This window comes from Prionailurus viverrinus, chromosome A3 (assembly GCF_022837055.1).
Source record: "Prionailurus viverrinus isolate Anna chromosome A3, UM_Priviv_1.0, whole genome shotgun sequence".
NCBI classification, from domain to species: Eukaryota; Metazoa; Chordata; class Mammalia; order Carnivora; family Felidae; genus Prionailurus; species Prionailurus viverrinus.
Window position 1 is genome coordinate 101,551,844 of NC_062563.1, and position 19,573 is coordinate 101,571,416.

The following is a 19,573-nucleotide window of genomic DNA, read 5'->3' on the forward strand; positions in this document are numbered from 1 at the left end:
GTCTCCAAGGTATGCCTGTACTCTTTAGAGAAAATGATACACTGTATTTCATACAGCTTCTGTTAAGTTGGAGGATGCATTCCACTGACGGTAGTTAGCAGAAGTTCCCTTATTAGAATTAGTAGAACTAAATGGCTTCAGTATGTCAGAAAGTTCAGAGCTATTACAATTTAAAAATACCTTTGATAATTGTCAGCTGTGTGGGAAAATGAGCATGAATTTTTGATAGCTTTAAAAAAACTTAATGAGAAACACTATTCACTTGGATAAGTAAGACATGAATATATCCACAATTTAGCTTTTACTTCAGGTCTGTGAAGCTAGAGAGAAAATGGGTGGATTTGACTTGGTCTTTGGATGCCGAGTTGGAGGAGTGGGAAAACCTGTCTTTGACTAATGATACTTCTAGCCCGGCTTCCACGTTCTTGAGGTTTAAGTTGATAGAACTGTTGATTTGCATAAAATTAATTGCATAATATTATACTTTTCCTCTTGAGTTATGTAACTCCCCAAAGAAAGTGAATATTCATAACCATATTTCTGTTCTATTTTTTTTATTCTTTTTGAGTCATCAGGCCTTACATTCAGCTAGTTTTTGAGGCAAATTATTTTAATATTATGTGAAGAAATAGTAACAATTCTAGATCGATAAGCACATTGTAAGTATATTAATGAGTTATGGAGTCTCACTTTGTCTTAGTATTTGTACAACTGTGCACCAGCTAAAGTGATTTTAAGAGAAATGAAAAACCTAGTTAAGTGTCCCAGTGCATACTGTCTGCTGGAACTCTTGGTTGACGAATGAGAGGCTGTGATCAGGATCTCTCCACTGTGTCCACTGATACTGCTTGTGGGTATGGAAAAACCTGACTGGAAGTTCTTCTGTCCCCTGCGTTCCTTCTCCGCTTAGGGACTAGAAAACAAAAGCAAGCTGAGTGCAAGAACAGCTCCCTTTTTTCCGTTAGATATTTATATGCCTCCTCAGAAGTTGGCATTGCCTTTTTCCCTTAGCTGTGCTCTGAATTGAGGAAATCAGTTATTGGGTCAACTATTATTGCTCTCCTCACTAAAGAGCTAGATATAGATAGTTCATCTTGCTTATTTCTACGTATTTCCTCTCATAAGCCAGCGAAGAACAGATAACCTTTGGACTCTTTGCCCATGATCTGTGAAAAACTGGCCCAATTTAAAGGATGATGTTTTTTCAGTATCTGAGTAATTAAAACTCCATCCTTGAACTATTGATCTCTTTATTTTCTGTCCTTCCTTGCTGTACCTTCTCTTTACTATAACTGAATAAGAATGCTTAAGGGATCATGGCTTGACAGCATCCATTTAGCATTTTACAGTGTGCTTTGGTTCGGCTTTAAGAGAGGTAAGATTGGAACACCTCTATGATCGTTATTAGAGATGCTTATTTTATTTAAAACCATCTTTGCTTTGAGATCTTATGGTTTGTTCCCACAACTACTAACTTCTCCCAGCTGTCTCTCAACTGGCTCCCCATAAGTTGTCTCTTGGTTTTTGTTTTTTGTTTGTTTGCCAAAGAATCTACTTCCCTGCTCCCTTGGATCCTGAGGAAAGGTCTTTTCTTTCTTTTTTTTTTTTTAATTTTATTTTAATTTTTTAGAGTGTGAGCAGGGGAGGGGCAGAGAGAGGGAGACCCAAAATCCGAAGCAGACTCCAGGCTCTGAGCTGTCAGCACAGAGACCGACGAGGGCCTCGAACCCACAAACCTTGAAATCATGACTTGAGCTGAAGTCGGATGCTTACTTAACTGACTGAGCTACCCAGGTGCCCTCAGAAAGGTCATGTCTGTCAGTTTCATATAAAATACTCCTCAAGGCTCTTGATTTATAAATAGGTTCATTTCTGTGCTGTTTGGGCTGATGCAGTGGACACAAAGATCACTCTTTCCTGTCAAATCTCTACTTTTTCTCCCTTTTTTCTTTATGGTGGTTGTTTATTTAAGTAACCTTTATATCCAACGCAGGGCTTGAGCTCACAACCCCAAGATCAAGAGTTGCATGCTCTATCAAGTGAGCCAGCCAAGTGCCCCTCTCCCCTTTTCTTTAGAAACTGTGTTAACATTTCCTTTAAGTTATCCTGCCCACTACAAGTTAAAATTTAAAAAATGCTTTTACTTAAAATCATCATCCTGTTTGTAGTCACTGCTCTTAATCCTGAGTGGAACATACACGTGAAGGAAATTGAAGACCTATCAAAGGTCAAGTGACACCCCTTGGAAGCATTTAGAAGGTAGCTCCTATTTTATAGACCCAGGGACCTGTGTGGGAAAGCTGTTTGGTTATTATATTTAGAATGGTTAGCTTTTGCACGGTGCTTTGGAAAACACACTTAAACCAGTCTTTGAGTGTGAAAAGTGACAAACTTGACTTGCACACAGACCCCTCTGTTGAGGTGAACCTGTCTCTGTGCATTGCTAATGGAATGAGTTTAAGTATCTGATTTGGAAGAGTCTTCCTAAAATAGTTTTCTGATCTAGGGTTGTGAATAGAAGTACACACTAACTTGGAATTATGAGTCTAGTTGGTGAATTTGGGGTTTTAAGTTGCCTTGCCAAATTGATTTACCAAATGAGAATTATTTCATTTGAGAGAATGAGAGTGTAAGTGGGGGAGGGACAGAGGGAGAGAGAGAATCCCAGACAGGCTCCACACTCAGCGTGGAGCCCATTGTGGGGCTTGATCTCACAACTGTGAGATCATGACTTGAGCTGAAACCAAGATTTGGAGGCTTAACTGACTGAGCCATCCTGGAGCCCTGAGGATTGTTTTATAAAGATAGTAAAACTTTCCAGTTATTCTGATAGTTATCTTATGTTAAGCCATTTTTAGAAATTACAGTTGAACCAGAACTTAAGGAGTTCTCCATTTGGGGAAACTGGTCTTTGGAATAGATTTCAGTCAAATGTTGGCCACTTTTAAAAATTTGAGGGCTCATTTTTTTAATCTTGTGTTTTCCTAGCCCCATCCCGGAAGTCGGTTTTGACAGACCCAGCCAAAGTCAAGAAGCTGCAGCAGAGTGGTGAGGCCTTTGTACAGGATGACTCCTGCGTGAACATTGTTGCACAACTGCCTAAGTGCCGGGAGTGTCGCTTGGACAGTCTCCGCAAGGATAAGGAGCAACAGAAAGACTCACCTGTGTTTTGTCGCTTCTTTCACTTCAGGAGGTGAGGCATTTGGAGAAAAGCTCAGATAATCTGGGCCCGATAGCATACAGTAAATCTAGAACTAAAAAGAGTGCAGATTGTATTTTTAGTCTTTGGGTTTGAGCATCTAGATCTTACTGAACGTTATTTCCTTCTCAATCTCCCGTTCCATTTTTTTTAAAGTAGAGAAACTCAAAAAAAAATTCTTATTCTAACACTAACATTATAGAAAAGTGCTGAAGTTTTTTAAAAAAAACCAGTACAAGTAACCACTGTTACTTTCCAGTGCAATTTAGTATTTGATGTGGTCATAAAATATGTTTGAGCTTATCTACTTGGGTATATCGCAGATACTGTTTTGAATCTTAGTTTTCCAGCATGTAGTAGGAACCACTTGATTGTGTTAGCTTTTTTTTTTTTTTTTTTTTTTTTTACAAAATCTTTGAAAAAATAGGTGGGTGTGACAGTGTTTGAAAATTCACTTAACCAGTTTTCTTATTGGCATTAAGATCATTTTGTGGTTTTTGCCACTGAAAATAATACAGTAACAATCATCTCCTTGGCCCCATTTCTCACTGTTTACTTTGGAAGGATTACTGGAAGTGGCATTACTGGGTCAGAAGCAGTGTGTGTTTAAGACTTTGATAGGTATGTTCTGCCAAATTGCCCTACAAGAGGGCTGCACCTGTGTCCATGCCCCATGGCATTAGTTGAGATTTCCTATCTCTGTGCAGTTTTGCCAGCAGGAAGAGGTGTATCTTTTCAAAAAATCTTTTCTAATTGTATAGGCAAAATCTTTTATTTTGACATTGTATTTTTAAGTCAAATTAATTTTCTCTAAATTTTTCTATCCTTAGTGAAGAAAAAGGCTGTTTCTTCTTGATATATCAGTGAGCAGTGTTGTTCTGGATGTAGATTCACTTTAGGTAGGATTCACTTTCTCAGAAATGTAGACGCTCTTAGGCTCAACTAGTCCTGATCCTAAACAGGTGTTGACTTGTATTTCTTCCTATTCACCCCCTCCTCTTTAGTTTTATCAAGATTAAAGAGTGATGAATAACTGAATTAAATGCACAGATATTTCAGGTCATTGACTATATCTGTTCTGGTAACTTTCAGATTCAGTCTTATTTAATGAACTCTAGCGTTTTTTAGGTGGTAGTTTGCCCCATTTGTTCCGAGTAAATTGCAAAAGCACCATGATAAAGTGTGTGTCTAGTATTTAGGATTGTAATAACTGTTAGCATGTTACCATACCCATATATTAGTGTATACTTTAAATAACACCTGGCCCAGAATAAGTTCTTAATACAGATTAGCTCTATTCTACTTCCTGTCTGGAGAGTTTTTTTATACAAGTAAGTGTGTGAAGATGCATATGCAGTGGGTTCTGATATATATTTTTTAGAGAACACAAAATATGCATTGTACAGATCTTTGTATTTCCTTTTTTTTTTTTTTTTAATGTTTACTTTTAAGAGAGAGACAGAGTGTGAGCAGGGGAGGGGCAGAGGGAGAGAGGGAGACACAGAGTCTGAAGCACTCTCCAGGCTGTGAGCTGTCAGCACAGAGCCCCAAGCAGGGCTCGAACTCACAAACCATGAGATCATGACCGTGCCGAAGTTGGACGCTTAACCGACTGAGCCACCCAGGCTCCCCAGGTTTTGGTATAAGTTGCAGAGGCCTTATAGGGAGGGGATAGTTTTTTCTTTTGAATATTACTGGAGCTTTTTTTTTTTTTCAATGTTTGTTTATTTTTTGAGAGAGAGACAGAGACAGAATGCAAGCAGGGGAGGGGCAAGAGAGAGAGGGAGACACAGAATCTGAAGCAGGCTCCAGGCTGTGAGCTGTCAGCAGAGCCCGATGCGGAGCTCAAACCCACGAACTGTGAGATCATGTCCTGAGCCAAAGTCAGATGTTTAACCGACTGATCCACTCAGGTGCCCCTGGAGCTTTTTTGTAACCACTGTTTTGTAACCATCTAGAAATCACTCATTTTATGACTTAGCTGTTTTCCTATTTTTGACCTCTTTGAAGGGGAAAGTGCCTTTGCTTAATGTTGCATGGTAGAAGCCAGTCTAGTAGAAATTAGAACAAACCCACCTCTTTGCTAGAAAGAGTATCATACTTTAGAGAACAGAGTCTTTTTTCCCCCTGATGTTTATTTATTTATTTTTTTTTTTCAACGTTTATTTATTTTTTGGGGCACAGAGAGAGACAGAGCATGAACGGGGGAGGGGCAGAGAGAGAGGGAGACACAGAATCGGAAACAGGCTCCAGGCTCTGAGCCATCAGCCCAGAGCCCGATGCGGGGCTTGAACTCACGGACCGCGAGATCGTGACCTGGCTGAAGTCGGACGCTTAACCGACTGCGCCACCCAGGCGACCCCCCCCCCCGCTGATGTTTAGAGAGAAGTTGAGGCTGTCATTAGCTTCCTCATCAAGTTTGTTTCTCATTAAATTTTCCTGCAGATAAAATAGGAGGGTTAGAGTTACAGTAGTAAGGCCCAGTTGCCAAATCCTGTTTGCCATCTCCCCCTTTGAAGAGCTTTTCAGATTCATTTTTTAGTATTATGACTATCTGTAATTTGGGCGATCAATTAAAAATTTGCATCTCTCCTTTGGACTGCTTGAAATAAATTTGCCTCTGTTAAGCGACTCTCAGTGTCCTTCCAGTTCATTCTACACTCTTCTGGACAAATGGTTTTTCTAAAATACAACATTAGGTATGTATCATGGACTCAGAGATTTTTGATAGGTGCCCAGTGATCAGTGGAGAAATCAAGATCCTTCATTTTTTTTTTCTTTTGTATGAAATATAGTTTCTTTGACGTGCTTTCTCTTACCTAATATCCACCTGTTCTTAAAGGCCAATGTTAATCACTATCCCTACCACAAAGTCTTAATATTAGCCCCACAAAACTCCCAGTCAGTACTTCCTTCCCTGGCTCCTATAAGATTTAATGATTGTTATGATACCTAACATATCCTACTTCTCTGTGTATATTATGTCTACTTCTGTGTCTCCAACTCAATTGATGTAGAATGTCATTTTGAATAAATTTTGAAAAATTCAAAACTAACACTTAGGAAACACACTCGGGTGCTAAAGATATTGAAAGAAAATCCTGAGAATGTAGTCTGCCTTTTGCTTCACCTTCAGGTACTTAGGTCTGTCTTAACACTGCCTCTCATTCCAGAAGCTTACATAATAATTTGTAGCTCGTATTCATATGGGTGCTGAATTCCTCAAGGATCTATGTGGGCATGGCTTCAGTGACTGTCTAGAGTTAGCCTTCCTTTGCTGAGCATTATTCTTGAAGCAGTGTTTGTATTCAAATCTGATCAGATTATCTGTCACCTGCTGTTTGGTTTCCGTTTTCTTCTGTGGTGACTTGTGATGGTCCTTGCTATTAAGTCCCAAGTCTGGAAGGTTCAACACCTGCCTCTGGAGGCAGTATGATTATATCTTGGTTGAAGTAAATAGCACTTCTCCCCCACCTCCCTCTCCGCATCTTCTGAGAGAAAACTTAGAAATTTAAAAATTTTTTAAATCTTTCCACTGATGTTGCTAAGTAACAATTGGCTGTAATTAGCCATGGAGATTATAGAAAACTGGGAAGGAATTTGATTTAAATAGTAACTATAAGGCGTAAATCATTTCTTTGTATGTGTGTAACATGCTTTTCCCCCCTCCATTTCCTCTAGGTTACAATTCAACAAACATGGTGTATTGCGGGTGGAAGGGTTCTTAACACCAAACAAGTACGACAGTGAAGCAATTGGCTTGTGGTTGCCTTTAACCAAAAACGTTGTGGGGACTGATTTGGACACTGCAAAGTATATCCTGGCCAACATTGGAGACCACTTCTGTCAAATGGTGATTTCTGAAAAGGAAGCTATGTCAACTATTGAGCCACACAGTAAGAGCATCTCTTAGGGGGTAGGATTTTTGAGTCCAACTTGATTTGTTCCTAAATGACACCTAAGTTCTAATTTGCATGGGTTTCATTTTCATCCAGAGGTTTAGATGACTTTGGTATAGTGAGGTTGCGTTTTCCCTTTTATAATTTTTATAAGGTTCTGCCTGTTGGTCAGAGTCAGTCACTTGTCGTTGGGGTTGGTTTTGGAGTAGTTACCAAAGGAGTGGAACTCTTTGTTAAGGAAGGTGAAATAGTGGTGGAATTTGCACAGCCTTATCAGCAGTGTGGGCTCATCAAAAGATGATGAGGCCTCTCTGGTTGGGTTATTTTTCTGACGAAGGCTCTTCTTTGTTTTTAAGTTTGTTTTGAGATAGAGTGCATGTGCACAAGCAGGGAGGGGTAGAGGATGAGAGAGAGCGAGAATTCCAAGCGGGATCCACACAGCAAATGCACAGCCCAACATGAGGCTCGATCTTAACTGTGGGATCATGACCTGAGCTGAAATCGAGTCGGGCACTTAACCGACTGAGCGGCCGAAGCGTCCCTAAGGCAAAGATTCTTAATCAGGAATTCATTTCAAAGAAAATAGACTTGACTGAAAAATCAGAGTCTGGGGAGCTGGGTCCCAGGCATGAGAATGGGAACAAGTTCAGATGAAAAGGATTCTGTTAGAGTCAGGGTTTTAACAGAATATATGGAGGTTCCAGCTGGATGAGTGCCAGTGTCTTCCACTCTCTGAGAGCACTCTCACACTGATCTGGCGGCCCAATAAATCACAGGGATCGGTGTGGGTGACATGAGAGCCAGACCTCCCTCATGATGTCTCAAGATAAAATGTCTGGGAGAACAGCAGCACATCCTCCCTTTTTTATGCCTCTGTAGAAGTGAGACATCCCGCCAGAAACACCAAGAAGCAGCTATTTTATTTAAGTCTCACACTTTCTTCCATCATTTTGTCTTCCCCAAATGGTTGCAGTTTAAAAGTGAAGCCTTTCTGTTTCTCTGTAGATATCTTTTCAAACTTTGCATAACCAAATATGTTTCAGTACTGGCATCCACATATACCAGCCTTAAGAATTTTGGTTCTAGCTACCAGAAACTAAAGCTACTGGTTTCAGCACCAAAGTAGTTTGTTGGATAGGTACAGATACTGTTAAATTGCCAAGTCCAAGGAATGGAACTGAGGCATTCCAAGAAGCAGGAGGAATTCAGAGCTAGAAGGAGAATAGGATTGTGGGTTCCAGGAGGAAGCCAAAGTCACACTAAAGAGAGCTGTAGACTCCGTTCTGTTGAAATAATAGAGACTCTTATGAGTCAAGGATCTTATTAAAGTTGTTTTTCCTATAATCTTCTATTTAGGACAAGTGACACTGGTTTCCATTTTTAGTAGAGATAACGGGGTTTCCTTATTAAATACATTTAAGTAAAAGTGGGGTTAAAGAAAAAGTCTTTTTTTTTTTACATGTTTTATTTTATTTTATTTTATTTTTTTTTTATTTTTTTTTTAATTTTTTTTTCAACGTTTATTTATTTTTGGGACAGAGAGAGACAGAGCATGAACGGGGGAGGGGCAGAGAGAGAGGGAGACACAGAATGGGAAGCAGGCTCCAGGCTCCGAGCCATCAGCCCAGAGCCCGACGCGGGGCTCGAACTCCCGGACCGCGAGATCGTGACCTGGCTGAAGTCGGATGCTTAACCGACTGCGCCACCCAGGCGCCCCAACATGTTTTATTTTATTTTAAAATGTTTATTTTGAGAGAGAGAGAGTGCATGCATGGGGACAGGTAGAGAGAGAGAGAGGGTGAGAGCAAATCCAAAGCAGGGTCCAGGCTGTCAACACAGAGCCTGAAATGGGGCTCTAATCCCACAAATTGTGAGATCATGACGTGAGCCGAAATCAAGAGTCAGTCACTTAACCAACTGAGCCACCCAGGTGCCCCAAGAAAAATTGTTAGTAGTCTAGAAGTATTATATAAACGATTGGAATATAGAAACACTTTTTTGGAATATATTAGTAGCTTCACTCATGAATTAGCAGGACTGTTATAAGCAACTGATGTTTTTTTCTTTGCTCAAGAGAAGTCATTTGAACAATGTATAGAAAAAGGTACAGATAGTTTTCTTTTAAGAGCATAACTAAGAGTCTCTGTCCTTGAAGATTTAAATATGATTAACCTTTCCTCCTTGCCTTTTTGATCATCCTGTTCTTCTCTGTGACAAGTTGGTCAGTTGGAGAGAGGAACTCACTGTGAGTGATACTGACAGATGGACCACAAGGTGTTCCAAAAAGGGTTACCCTCTGATCCTGAGATTGGGAAGCAGGTCTCAACCTTTATACATTTAATCCTGTCTCTTCAATGACAAATAATCATTAAATGGGTGGCTGAGAAATGTAAGAATACTCTGTAATAAAACAGTCTACCTGAATGACCAAGGTGAAGTTCATAAAACCTCATTTGTAAAACGCCTAAGGCTCTGTGTATCGTGCACTGAACTATGACATTATAATGAAATGGCAGAAGTTCACTTAGCAATTGGATTAATTTGGTAAAAGCTGAAGTTGATCATTTATGTTTTGGCCCATCAGAAGCAAGAATGAATAAACCACAGATTGGATTAGGAAAAAGATATTTTCCATAAAATAAGAACATGGCAGTATTGATCCAATCTTATTCAGAAGAGAGAGACAGACAGAAAAGTTTTCTGATTAACAGACATTGGGCTTTTGTGTGATCCAGGAAAATGTCCTCCTTTTGCATATACTCCTGAAGCTTTCTGGTACCTGATTTGGCACTCCTCCTTACTAGGGGAGGGGAATGATGGTCTGCTCAGTCCTGTAAGGCTGCCCCATCCAGTTATCAGGGCTTGGCCACTGCAACAGAAAATACTAGTTTGTAGAATCTTGGATTATGCATCAACCTGTTGGATATTTGGTTAGTGTGAGTCAGACCTGGATGCCTGCATCACTACTGGCACTAAAAACATCAAGTTTCTGATTCTGGCCAATGAAGGAACCAACTGTGTACTGTTGTGCCCCCTTCAAGTTAATGTTCCCTAAGGAACAGGTTCCCTAAGACCTTGGGGCTTTTTCTAGGCTGTATGAGTGGATTCAGGGCCTGTGTGAATAACCTGACAATCTATGTTGGGCTGGCGGATCTGAGTCATTCTTGTTTCCTTTGGAGAAAGTATTGTCCATGCTGTCTTCAGATTCGGAAAGGGGCTCATGATCCAAACAAAAGGTGAAAGAACCACTGCTCTGTATACCTGTGTCTTATTGCAGCTTCTGTAATTACTCATGCTTTTTCCGTTGATTTATTCAGCAGTACTTATGTGCTAGCGGTATGCAGAGTGGGTTTGGTATAAGGCACAGTCCAAGCAGGGATTCTGCATGGACAGAGTTTAGTCTCCTAGGAGGAGGTAAAACTACACTTGACTGTATACAGTGTGAAGAAGCTTGAGTCTGAAATACAAATACAAGTTGATGGGAGTGCTGAAGGAATCCAGGAGAGCGTCATGGTGGAGGGTGGAGAGGTTGGGGGGGCATTTGAGATGGTGTTTGAAGGCTAAACAAAGTTGATGAGAACTCCAGTGAGAGGGAGGAATGATGTCAACTTCTCTCCCCTTTCATGTTTTACTTCAGAAGCACTCTCCTCCCCAGGACTAAGTGATTTATTGATTTTTGTAGGACAGGTTGCTTGGAAGCGAGCTGTCAAAGGTGTTCGGGAAATGTGTGACGTATGTGACACCACCATCTTCAACCTGCACTGGGTGTGTCCTAGGTGTGGGTTTGGAGTGTGTGTGGATTGCTACCGGATGAAGAGGAAGAATTGCCAACAAGGTTAGAAATGACTTGATTCTCTCCTTCAAGCACCCCTTACACAAATTAAGCCGTTTATTGATTTGTGATTGATGGATTTCTGAGGGCCAGAGTCCATGGGGAGCCAGAGTCCATGGGGAGCAGTTACTACAAATCATTTCTTTGTAGGTGCTGCCTACAAGACTTTCTCTTGGCTAAGATGTGTGAAGAGTCAGATACATGAACCAGAGAACCTGATGCCTACACAGATCATTCCTGGAAAAGGTATTTCGTGCAATGCAGTGGTTTTCTTTTCCCCTTGTTCTGGTTAACTCGGGGGCTGGTGATTGGTTTTACTTTCTGTAGTATAATTACCTGCTAACTCACTTTAGTGTGTATCGTAAATTGTCCAAAAATGTGTTAAGTAATGCCCTCAAAACGTTTTGATTAAGGTCTTGTGAATCATTTTGTAGAAGGAAGGAAAATAATGCTTTTGTGGGGGAAGGCATACTTAGGATGAAAAGGAGGAAATACAAGCACCATGCTGCTAAAAAAAAAAAAAAAAAAAAAAAAAAAAAGGAAGAAAGGAAAAAGTAATTCTGTTGGAAGTACCAGTTTCTACTTTGTAATATTGAGGTTGATAGTACCTAATACCCTTGTTCAGATGTTTGTCTCTGCCCCCCCCCCTTTTTTTGTAGCCCTCTATGATGTTGGAGACATTGTTCATTCAGTGAGAGCAAAATGGGGAATAAAAGCAAATTGTCCCTGTTCAAACAGGCAATTCAAACTCTTTTCAAAGCCGGCCTCAAAGGAAGACATAAAACAGGTATTACTGTTTATGCTAGATTCACCAACCTTGAGATTGTTGTCTGTCTTTTCAAATAACCCAAGGATTCCTATAGTGTATTTGAAAGGAACATGGGGACAGTGGTCCGTGGAAAGAGGCAAGTCATGTATTTCATGTGACACTTCATAGACCCATTCTCCCTTTCCACATTATTTTTGTGGACCTCATCTGTAGTCTCTTTTAGTAGGTTTTAATTTTTGTTCCTTGAAAAAGCAAAAACGTCTATCTGTTGTAGTCTACTTAATGAGTTGCTATTGAATTTTATGTGGGTTTTTAAAAAAACTTTGTGCTTTATAGAGTTAAGATTATTTAGATATTCTTTACAATCTTTTAAAATTACTGAATATGTTTTACCTATATATTTGAGGGGTTGAAGGAAATAATATTGAAATGAACCTTTATATCCCCATTTCTCACCTCAAAAAATGTACATTTCTGTGGTGCTCATGTGACTTTTCCTGGTAGCATCCCTTTCATCTCCACCTTCACCTCTACCCCACTCTCTCTTCTTCCCCTTTACCCCAGTGTGTCATTCTCTCACATTGTGTTTGATAATCAGAAGTTCTTTCACATTTTCATAAAGCTTTGGTGTCAGAGGCAGTACAGCTAGAAGAGCTGTGCCCCTTAGATTCAGAACTGAATTTGAAATATTTTTCTGCCACTTTCTAGTTGCATGACTTTGGCTCACATGGACGGTTTCACATGAGGAGTTCCACTTCCTCATCAATAGCAGAAGAAGAATAATACTGATAATTGGGTATCACAGAAATCCATCACACGTAAAAGAAAGATCAGGACCACAGCAGGAATTTGTTGTTTCCCTCCTTATGTTTGTATAAACTCATTAGCTGAGTCAAGGCAGTTTTTAAGTAACAGAAAAATAAGTGGTATGCTCTGTCCAGTTTTTTAAATGTTTGAGTTCTTTTAAGAGCTGTTGATCACATTTTAAAGCCTACTGTGCTATGCTAAAACAAAAGAGCATTTTGTATTCTGCATCCCATTTCCTTCTGAAATCACAGCTGTACCTTTCCTACCCTGCTTCATTCATTCACTCATTCATTCATTCACTCATTCATTCATCAGCCATGCTGTGAGTGCCTATTCAAGATATTATGAGCTCACAGGGAAGATAGACACAAACTAGTCATTTTAAAGCAGCATGGTAAGGGGAGTGATAAGGATTTGTATGAGCAAGAGATGGGTGGTAAAGGGGTAGAGAGGGAAACATGTCTTTTGTTTTCACCAGTAATACTTAGAAGCTATAAGAAAATTAAAATCTCTTTTATCTTGTATAGTTCTGCCCTATTATTGCAAGGTTACTGCAGCTGTGGTGATGTCCAGGACTATTAGGTGGTTTTGTTTGGGGTATTTATCTCTTACTGGTGAGCTGTTAGGGAAGAGGATAAGAAAAAGGAAATGTAATGTTTTAGCTTGTGGAAAATTCTTTTATACTCAACACAGACTTCCTTTGCTGGAGAAAAACCTACTCTTGGTGCCGGGTTCCAGCAGAATCCCTTGGTGTTGGAGCCAGTGCCTGTGGCTGGGGAGGCTGCTTCCAAGCCAGCCAGCAGCATGAAGCCCACCTGTCCAGCCAGCACATCTCCTTTAAACTGGCTGGCAGATCTGACCAGCGGGAATGTCAACAAGGAAAACAAGGGTGAGTGTTTTCTGCTTTCCTGTGGGTTCCTGAGAACCTTAGTCCATTCACGGGAGGAATTGGCAACCTCAGTTGTTGTGAGAACAGAGTAATTAGAAGTGTGTGGAATGGAAAGTATTGGTTCCCTGTAGTTCTCTTGAGTCCTGGTACAAATGCAAGTATTTTTAAAATGCAACCCCAAAGGGGAGAACTTTTGCTGACTGTAGAACTGTAGGTTGAGATTGTGTTTGGCAAGAAAGGAGGGGGCTGAGACTTGTTTGTTTTAATAGGCGATTTTCCATCTTTCTATCCTTACCCTGTGTGTTTTTTCTGTTTTGTCTAATTAGAATGTTCTGGCTTCAGTTTTATTTTTCTCATCTGTGCTTTGTCTCAGGATGCTTGACGACAGTATAAAGAACATGGGCTTTGGATTCAGGTAGTTCGTTAGGTTTAGGCTATTATGCTTTTTAGCCATGTTTTAAGAAAGAAAAATTGCAGGTTAATTTCTTTTGTGCAAAGATCCTAATCAAAATTTCAGTGAATAGAATTCAACACAGGGGTGCCTGGGTGGCTCAGTTGGTTAAGTGTCTGATTCTTGATTTCGGCTCAGGTCATTATCTCATGGTTCGTGGGTTCAAGCCCCACATTGGGCTCTGTGCTCACAATGCAGAGCCTGCTTGGGATTCTCTGTCTCTCTCTCTCTCTCTGCCCTTCCCCTGCTTGCTATCTCTCTATCTCTTGCAAAAATAAGTAAATAAACATTAAAAAAAATTCAACACTATGAATAAAGGAATTCTACAGCATGACCAAGTAGGGCTTCAGAAATGCAGCTGTAGTTTAACATTGAAAATGTGGGAGAAAAGTCATGTGACAAGACACAAAGTAGTATAATTCAATAGCTATTCATGATTAAAACAACGCTTAAATAGGAACAAAGGGAATATCCTCAATCTAATGAGTTTCTATAATAAAACTGACAGCAAATATAATGATTGGTTTTTTTAATTGACATTTTTTTAACAGTTTTCCTCTGCTCAGGAATAAGAGAATACCTGCCATCACTATTTTATTAAACATTGTACTGGAAGTCCTGGCTATTGCAAAGGCAAACAAAAAGATATAAGGATTGGAAAGAAAGATAAAGCTGTCGATATATATTTTTTTAAAGTTGTCGATATTTTAGACAATCTGATTATATGTGTGAAAAATCTAAAAGTATCCGTATTTAATAAACATACCTACCAAGATTGTTAGTTACAGTGTTAATTTACATAAATCCATTATATTTTGTATATCAGGAACACACAAATAGAAGAGGGAAGTCTAAAAAATACCATTTGCGCCATGTGAGTTCACTCATGTGGAATCTGAGTGGTTTTTTTTTACATTTATTTATTTTTGAGAGACAGTGTGAGCGGTGGGGTTGGGGGAGGGGGTGCAGAGAGAGAGGGAGACACAGAATCCAAAGCAGGCTCTAGGCTTTGAGCTGCCAGCACAGAGCCCAATGTAGGGCTCGAACCCACGCACCATGAGATCATGACCTGAGCTGAAGTCATATGCTCAACCGACTGAGGCACCCAGGCGTCCCTCACTCATGTGGAATCTAAAAAAACAAATGAATAAACAAAAAGTAGAATCAGATCTATAATTGCAAGAGGGGAGAGGGGGTGGGCAAAATGGGTGAAGGGGAGTAGGAGATACAGGCTTCCATTTATGGAATGGATAAGTCACAGGAATAAAAGGCACAGCAATAGGGAATATAGTCATTGATGTTGTAATACTGTTGTATGGTGACAGATGGTAGCTACATCTGAAACTAAAGTAATACTATGTGTCAACTATACTCAAAAAAAATTTTTTTTAACATAATATCACCTTGAATGTTGGATATTTATTATTTTAATACAAGTTGGAAATCCTTGTCTAAATCAGTAATTTCATTAGTATTTATCCTCTTAAGTTTTTTGGTTCTAAAGTAAATGAAAGCCAAGTTCGAAAGTAATTCTAATAGAAGACAAATAAGGGATTTGCCTTTTGGAATGCTTTTTCATATGGATGTTTTTCGTTTTGTTTCTAGAAAAACAACCAACAATGCCAATTCTAAAGAATGAAATCAAATGCCTTCCACCCCTCCCCCCTTTGAGCAAATCCAGCACAGTCCTCCACACCTTTAACAGCACAATTTTAACACCTGTAAGCAACAACAATTCTGGTTTCCTCCGAAATCTCTTGAATTCCTCTACAGGAAAGGTATGCATTTGTTTTATTGTTTGTATTCCACCTTACAAAGATGAATACAGTCAGAGCAGGAAGAGACTAGAGAAACTGAAACAGAAAGTAGAAAGAAGGATTTGAATCTTAGGCTTTCCTTCATGGGTGCAGGTTTCATTGGCAGGCAGGCTTCACAGGGTTGTAGTACTGGGCTGGGCCATTTTCTCCTGGGTAAACTTTTTTCTATACCTGCTTCCTGTGAGTTGTAATGTCAAGTGAGGGAAGGGGACTTACCTGTTTGTCTCAGGGTCCTGACTTGGAATCTTTTCTGGATATGTAATGGCCATCCTACTATTATAGGAATGGGTCTTTTGATGGTAGGGAATATTTAAGACTTGTGTTCTTTCTCAAATTCAGACAGAAAATGGACTCAAGAATACACCAAAAATCCTTGATGACATCTTTGCCTCTTTGGTGCAAAATAAGACTTCCACTGATTTATCTAAGAGGCCTCAAGGACTGACTATTAAGCCTAGCATTCTGGGCTTTGACACTCCTCACTATTGGCTGTGTGATAATCGCTTGCTATGCCTCCAGGATCCCAACAACAAGAGCAACTGGAATGTGTTTAGGGAGTGCTGGAAACAAGGACAGGTAAGAGGGGCCTCTACTCCTCCAACTCAGTTCAGACCCCCTTTTGGAGGTCTTTTGGCAGGCTTCTGACAGCCCTGCTCCCCCCCCCCCCCCCCCCCCGCCCCGGCCTGTACCTCTCAATTGTGAGTGGTATATACTTTATCTACTACTTTTGTACTTTATTGTTTGGGGTGAATATAATTAGGGCACTGTAGCTGTGAGTCTTATTTTTTGCAGTGGACATTCCTGAGCGCTCTACTAGTGAGGTTTTGCTTGCTTCCAAACCAGTTATCACTGGGTTTTTGATGAGTGCTTTCTGGGCTCAGTGATTCTTGGGTGTTGATTCTCAACAGAAGAAGTGAGAGCATGACTAATAGGCGGATGGGGTTTAGAAGATTAGACAAAATACTATGCAAATCATGTGTCCCTCTTCCCAGAGTTAAAACTCTTATGCTGAAGGCAATTTTAGGTGGGCCAGAGCCATGTGGTATCATCTTGGAATTGGTGTGTAGTCTCCCAGGGGCCTGTTTTTAAAGGGCAGCCTTGTTCAATCTTAGGTTTTGGTTGATGGTTTAGGAGATACATGGCTTTGTAGACCTACTCCTCAGTGTTTTTGTTTTGGTTTTTGTATTTGGGATCTTTGGCTTCTCTTCTGGGCCAAATGGAGTCCTCACTACAGGAACGCTATGTTCTTGGACAAGGCCAGGGCTTGGGGAATTGGCAAATAGAGTTCTGTATTTAACCAAAAAAAAAATTCAAGAATTTTTTAATTCAACCCCATATACTAATAAGATTTGTTCATGATGGCAGTGACAGGCTGAATACGATCCACCACCCATGTTTTGTTTAGATTACATAATTTTTTTTAAAAAAATTGAACTCACCAGTATTTTAGTCAGACCATTTCACATAAAGATCGGGATTCCTGGGGGTGCCTGGGTGGCTCAGTCCATTAGGTGACGGATTCTTCAGCTCAGGTCATGATCTCGCAGTTCGTGAGTTCAAGCCCCGCATCAGGTTCTGTGCTGACTGCTTGGGATTCTCTCTCCTCTCTCTGCTCCTCCCCCCCTTCACTCTCTCACTCTCTCACTCTCTTGCTATCAAAAATAAATTAAAAAAAAAAAAACAAAACATTAAAAAAATTGGGCTTGTCTTGGCCTCTTCGGGTGCCTGTTCCTGCCTGGTAGCAAGCATATTCTATAAGTAATGGATCTGAGTTGAAGATGTGATTCTTGCTTGTAGACAATTACTAATGTAGTTAGAGCAAGGACTGTGTGAAGACAAATGCTTCGGGAGCTCAGAGCGCTAAGCTGTCACTTTCGGATCTAACACTGAGGACCAGCCACAGAGAAACAAGGGGCTGTTTGAAAAGGGGCTGCCACTGGTTTGGGGACAGAGCTGGGGGAGTTCAAACTAAAGTCTTTGTTCTCTTTTAGCCAGTGATGGTGTCAGGAGTGCATCATAAATTGAACAGTGACCTTTGGAAACCTGAATCCTTCAGGAAAGAGTTTGGGAATCAGGAAGTCGACCTAGTTAACTGTAGGACCAATGAAATCATCACGGGAGCCACAGTAGGAGACTTCTGGGATGGATTTGAAGATGTTCCAAGTATGTATTAAAGACCTTCTAAGGGGGTTAGAATGTGAAGGGAGAGCACAGGAGTAGCAGGGGTCTGAAGCCCTTCAGCGGCAATGACAGCATTGTCTGTGATCTTAGAGTTTAAAATTAGTGTGTTCTCTCTTCCTCCCCTTTCTTTTTGCAAAGGTTGTGCTTTTGACCTGAGGCCCATTCACTTTGTAGTTCCTTAAAGAGGTGAGGTTTTAGTTACCTGTTCTTACGGTGGCTCCATGTCTGTCCTGTAACAGACATTCTGTGCCTCCACCTGTGCCTGGCGGGAGAGGAGCACAAAGCCAGGGCGTGGGACTCAAGGCTGGTGGTGTTGTGTGTATCTCACTTTTATACATCCTTTCTACGTTTAAAAATTTTAATTATTGATTAATCAAATAAGACCTGAAGATGCCAGGGAATGTGAATTCATTTAACACCGGGTGTCCTGGTCACTGCCTACTGTAACTGGGCTAGGGGGGCATTGAGGCAGTAAGGCAGCTTGTGTGTCTGGTGTTAAGGCTTGGCCCTTTCTATGTATTGGCCAATCAGTAGTAAACTGTTTCCAAGAACATCAAGTTCATCTTTGACCCTGGGGATTCACAGCACAGGCATCTGTCACCAGGCCTCCATCCCTGCTGGAGGGTTTGGCCAGTTCATTCTTTAGACTCTCAGTAGCTCAAGGTCACTCATTCATCACCCTCACTTTTTTAGACACACTTCCATCTTTGAATCTGCTTCCTTATTTCCTTTTGTCCATATTTACAGATTATGGCTCATACTTTATTTGTAACAAAGTATTTAATACAAGGCACGATGGGTTTTCTACAAGTACATACTAAGATGGAGTTTCAGACATAAGATGGTTACTTAGGGATCAACATCTGCGAAATAAAGGAAGAGGAAGCAGGACTGAACAGGCAAAGGAGTCAGTTGCAATGCAGACTCAACAAAGCCTCAGTGAATCTTGCGGGGAGTTCTGAAGCAAGTATTGCCCTCCATTGTCTCTGATTAGGCTGCAGTTGGAAATTGTCAGGGTCTTTATTCCCCTGCCTCCCTTATTCTCTAAATGCTGGTGTCCCAGGACGGACACAATCTGGCGAGGCAGCCCTGTGCAGCTAGGGCAGACCTTATGAAGCTTTCCAGTTAGGCCTGAGTTCAAAGCCTGACTCTTGATATGTACTTGTGCATATGAGCTTGGTAACTTCATTTTTCTGGGACTCAAACTTCCTCATGCCGGCAGATGGTAAAAACAGCTAAGAGTCAACTATAGCTTGCCTTTTCTTTACTGACGATTCTGCTGCACACACCCCCAGCTCACCACCCACACTGACATACTGCTGGTATTCTGAACATACGCTGTACCCTGTGTTTTTCTTTGTTTCCTCCTGTAGTGTGCACTTAATTAAGCTAGGTTATGGGACAGTACTTGGTTGACTACAAAACATTATTACAAATGTTAGTCCTCAAGAGTACAGGGTCTGAAGTCAAACCTGGGCTCCAGTTCCAGTTCTGCCACTTAGTAACTGGTTGATCTTGGGCATCTGCCAGTTTCCTCATCCCAAAATGGGAATATTAAATAGTGCCTAAACTCACTGGGATGTTGGCTTTAGTTGTAAGGATTAAATGGTTAAAACACTTAGCAGAGACTAGAACACAGCAAGAAATGACATAATAGTTGTCATTGCTGTTAATCGTAATTATCAGCATCTTTTTCAAGTAGAGCTTGGTTCTTGGTTCCTTGGCATTA

At 40.6% G+C, this 19,573-nt stretch overlaps 1 protein-coding gene across 3 annotated transcripts in view; it reads left to right on the top strand.

Annotated features, from left to right (window-relative positions):
- KDM3A (lysine demethylase 3A) overlaps window positions 1–19,573 on the top strand; it is a 53,200-nt gene that overhangs the window by 23,917 nt on the left and 9,710 nt on the right. For all 3 annotated transcript variants that reach the window (XM_047852768.1, XM_047852769.1, XM_047852767.1), the window contains 9 exons: window positions 2,989–3,193; window positions 6,881–7,095; window positions 10,781–10,933; window positions 11,081–11,176; window positions 11,590–11,717; window positions 13,200–13,395; window positions 15,452–15,624; window positions 16,003–16,239; window positions 17,655–17,826. In XM_047852768.1, the coding sequence (XP_047708724.1) occupies window positions 2,989–3,193; window positions 6,881–7,095; window positions 10,781–10,933; window positions 11,081–11,176; window positions 11,590–11,717; window positions 13,200–13,395; window positions 15,452–15,624; window positions 16,003–16,239; window positions 17,655–17,826 (1,575 nt within the window). The remainder of the gene's footprint in view (window positions 1–2,988; window positions 3,194–6,880; window positions 7,096–10,780; window positions 10,934–11,080; window positions 11,177–11,589; window positions 11,718–13,199; window positions 13,396–15,451; window positions 15,625–16,002; window positions 16,240–17,654; window positions 17,827–19,573) is intronic.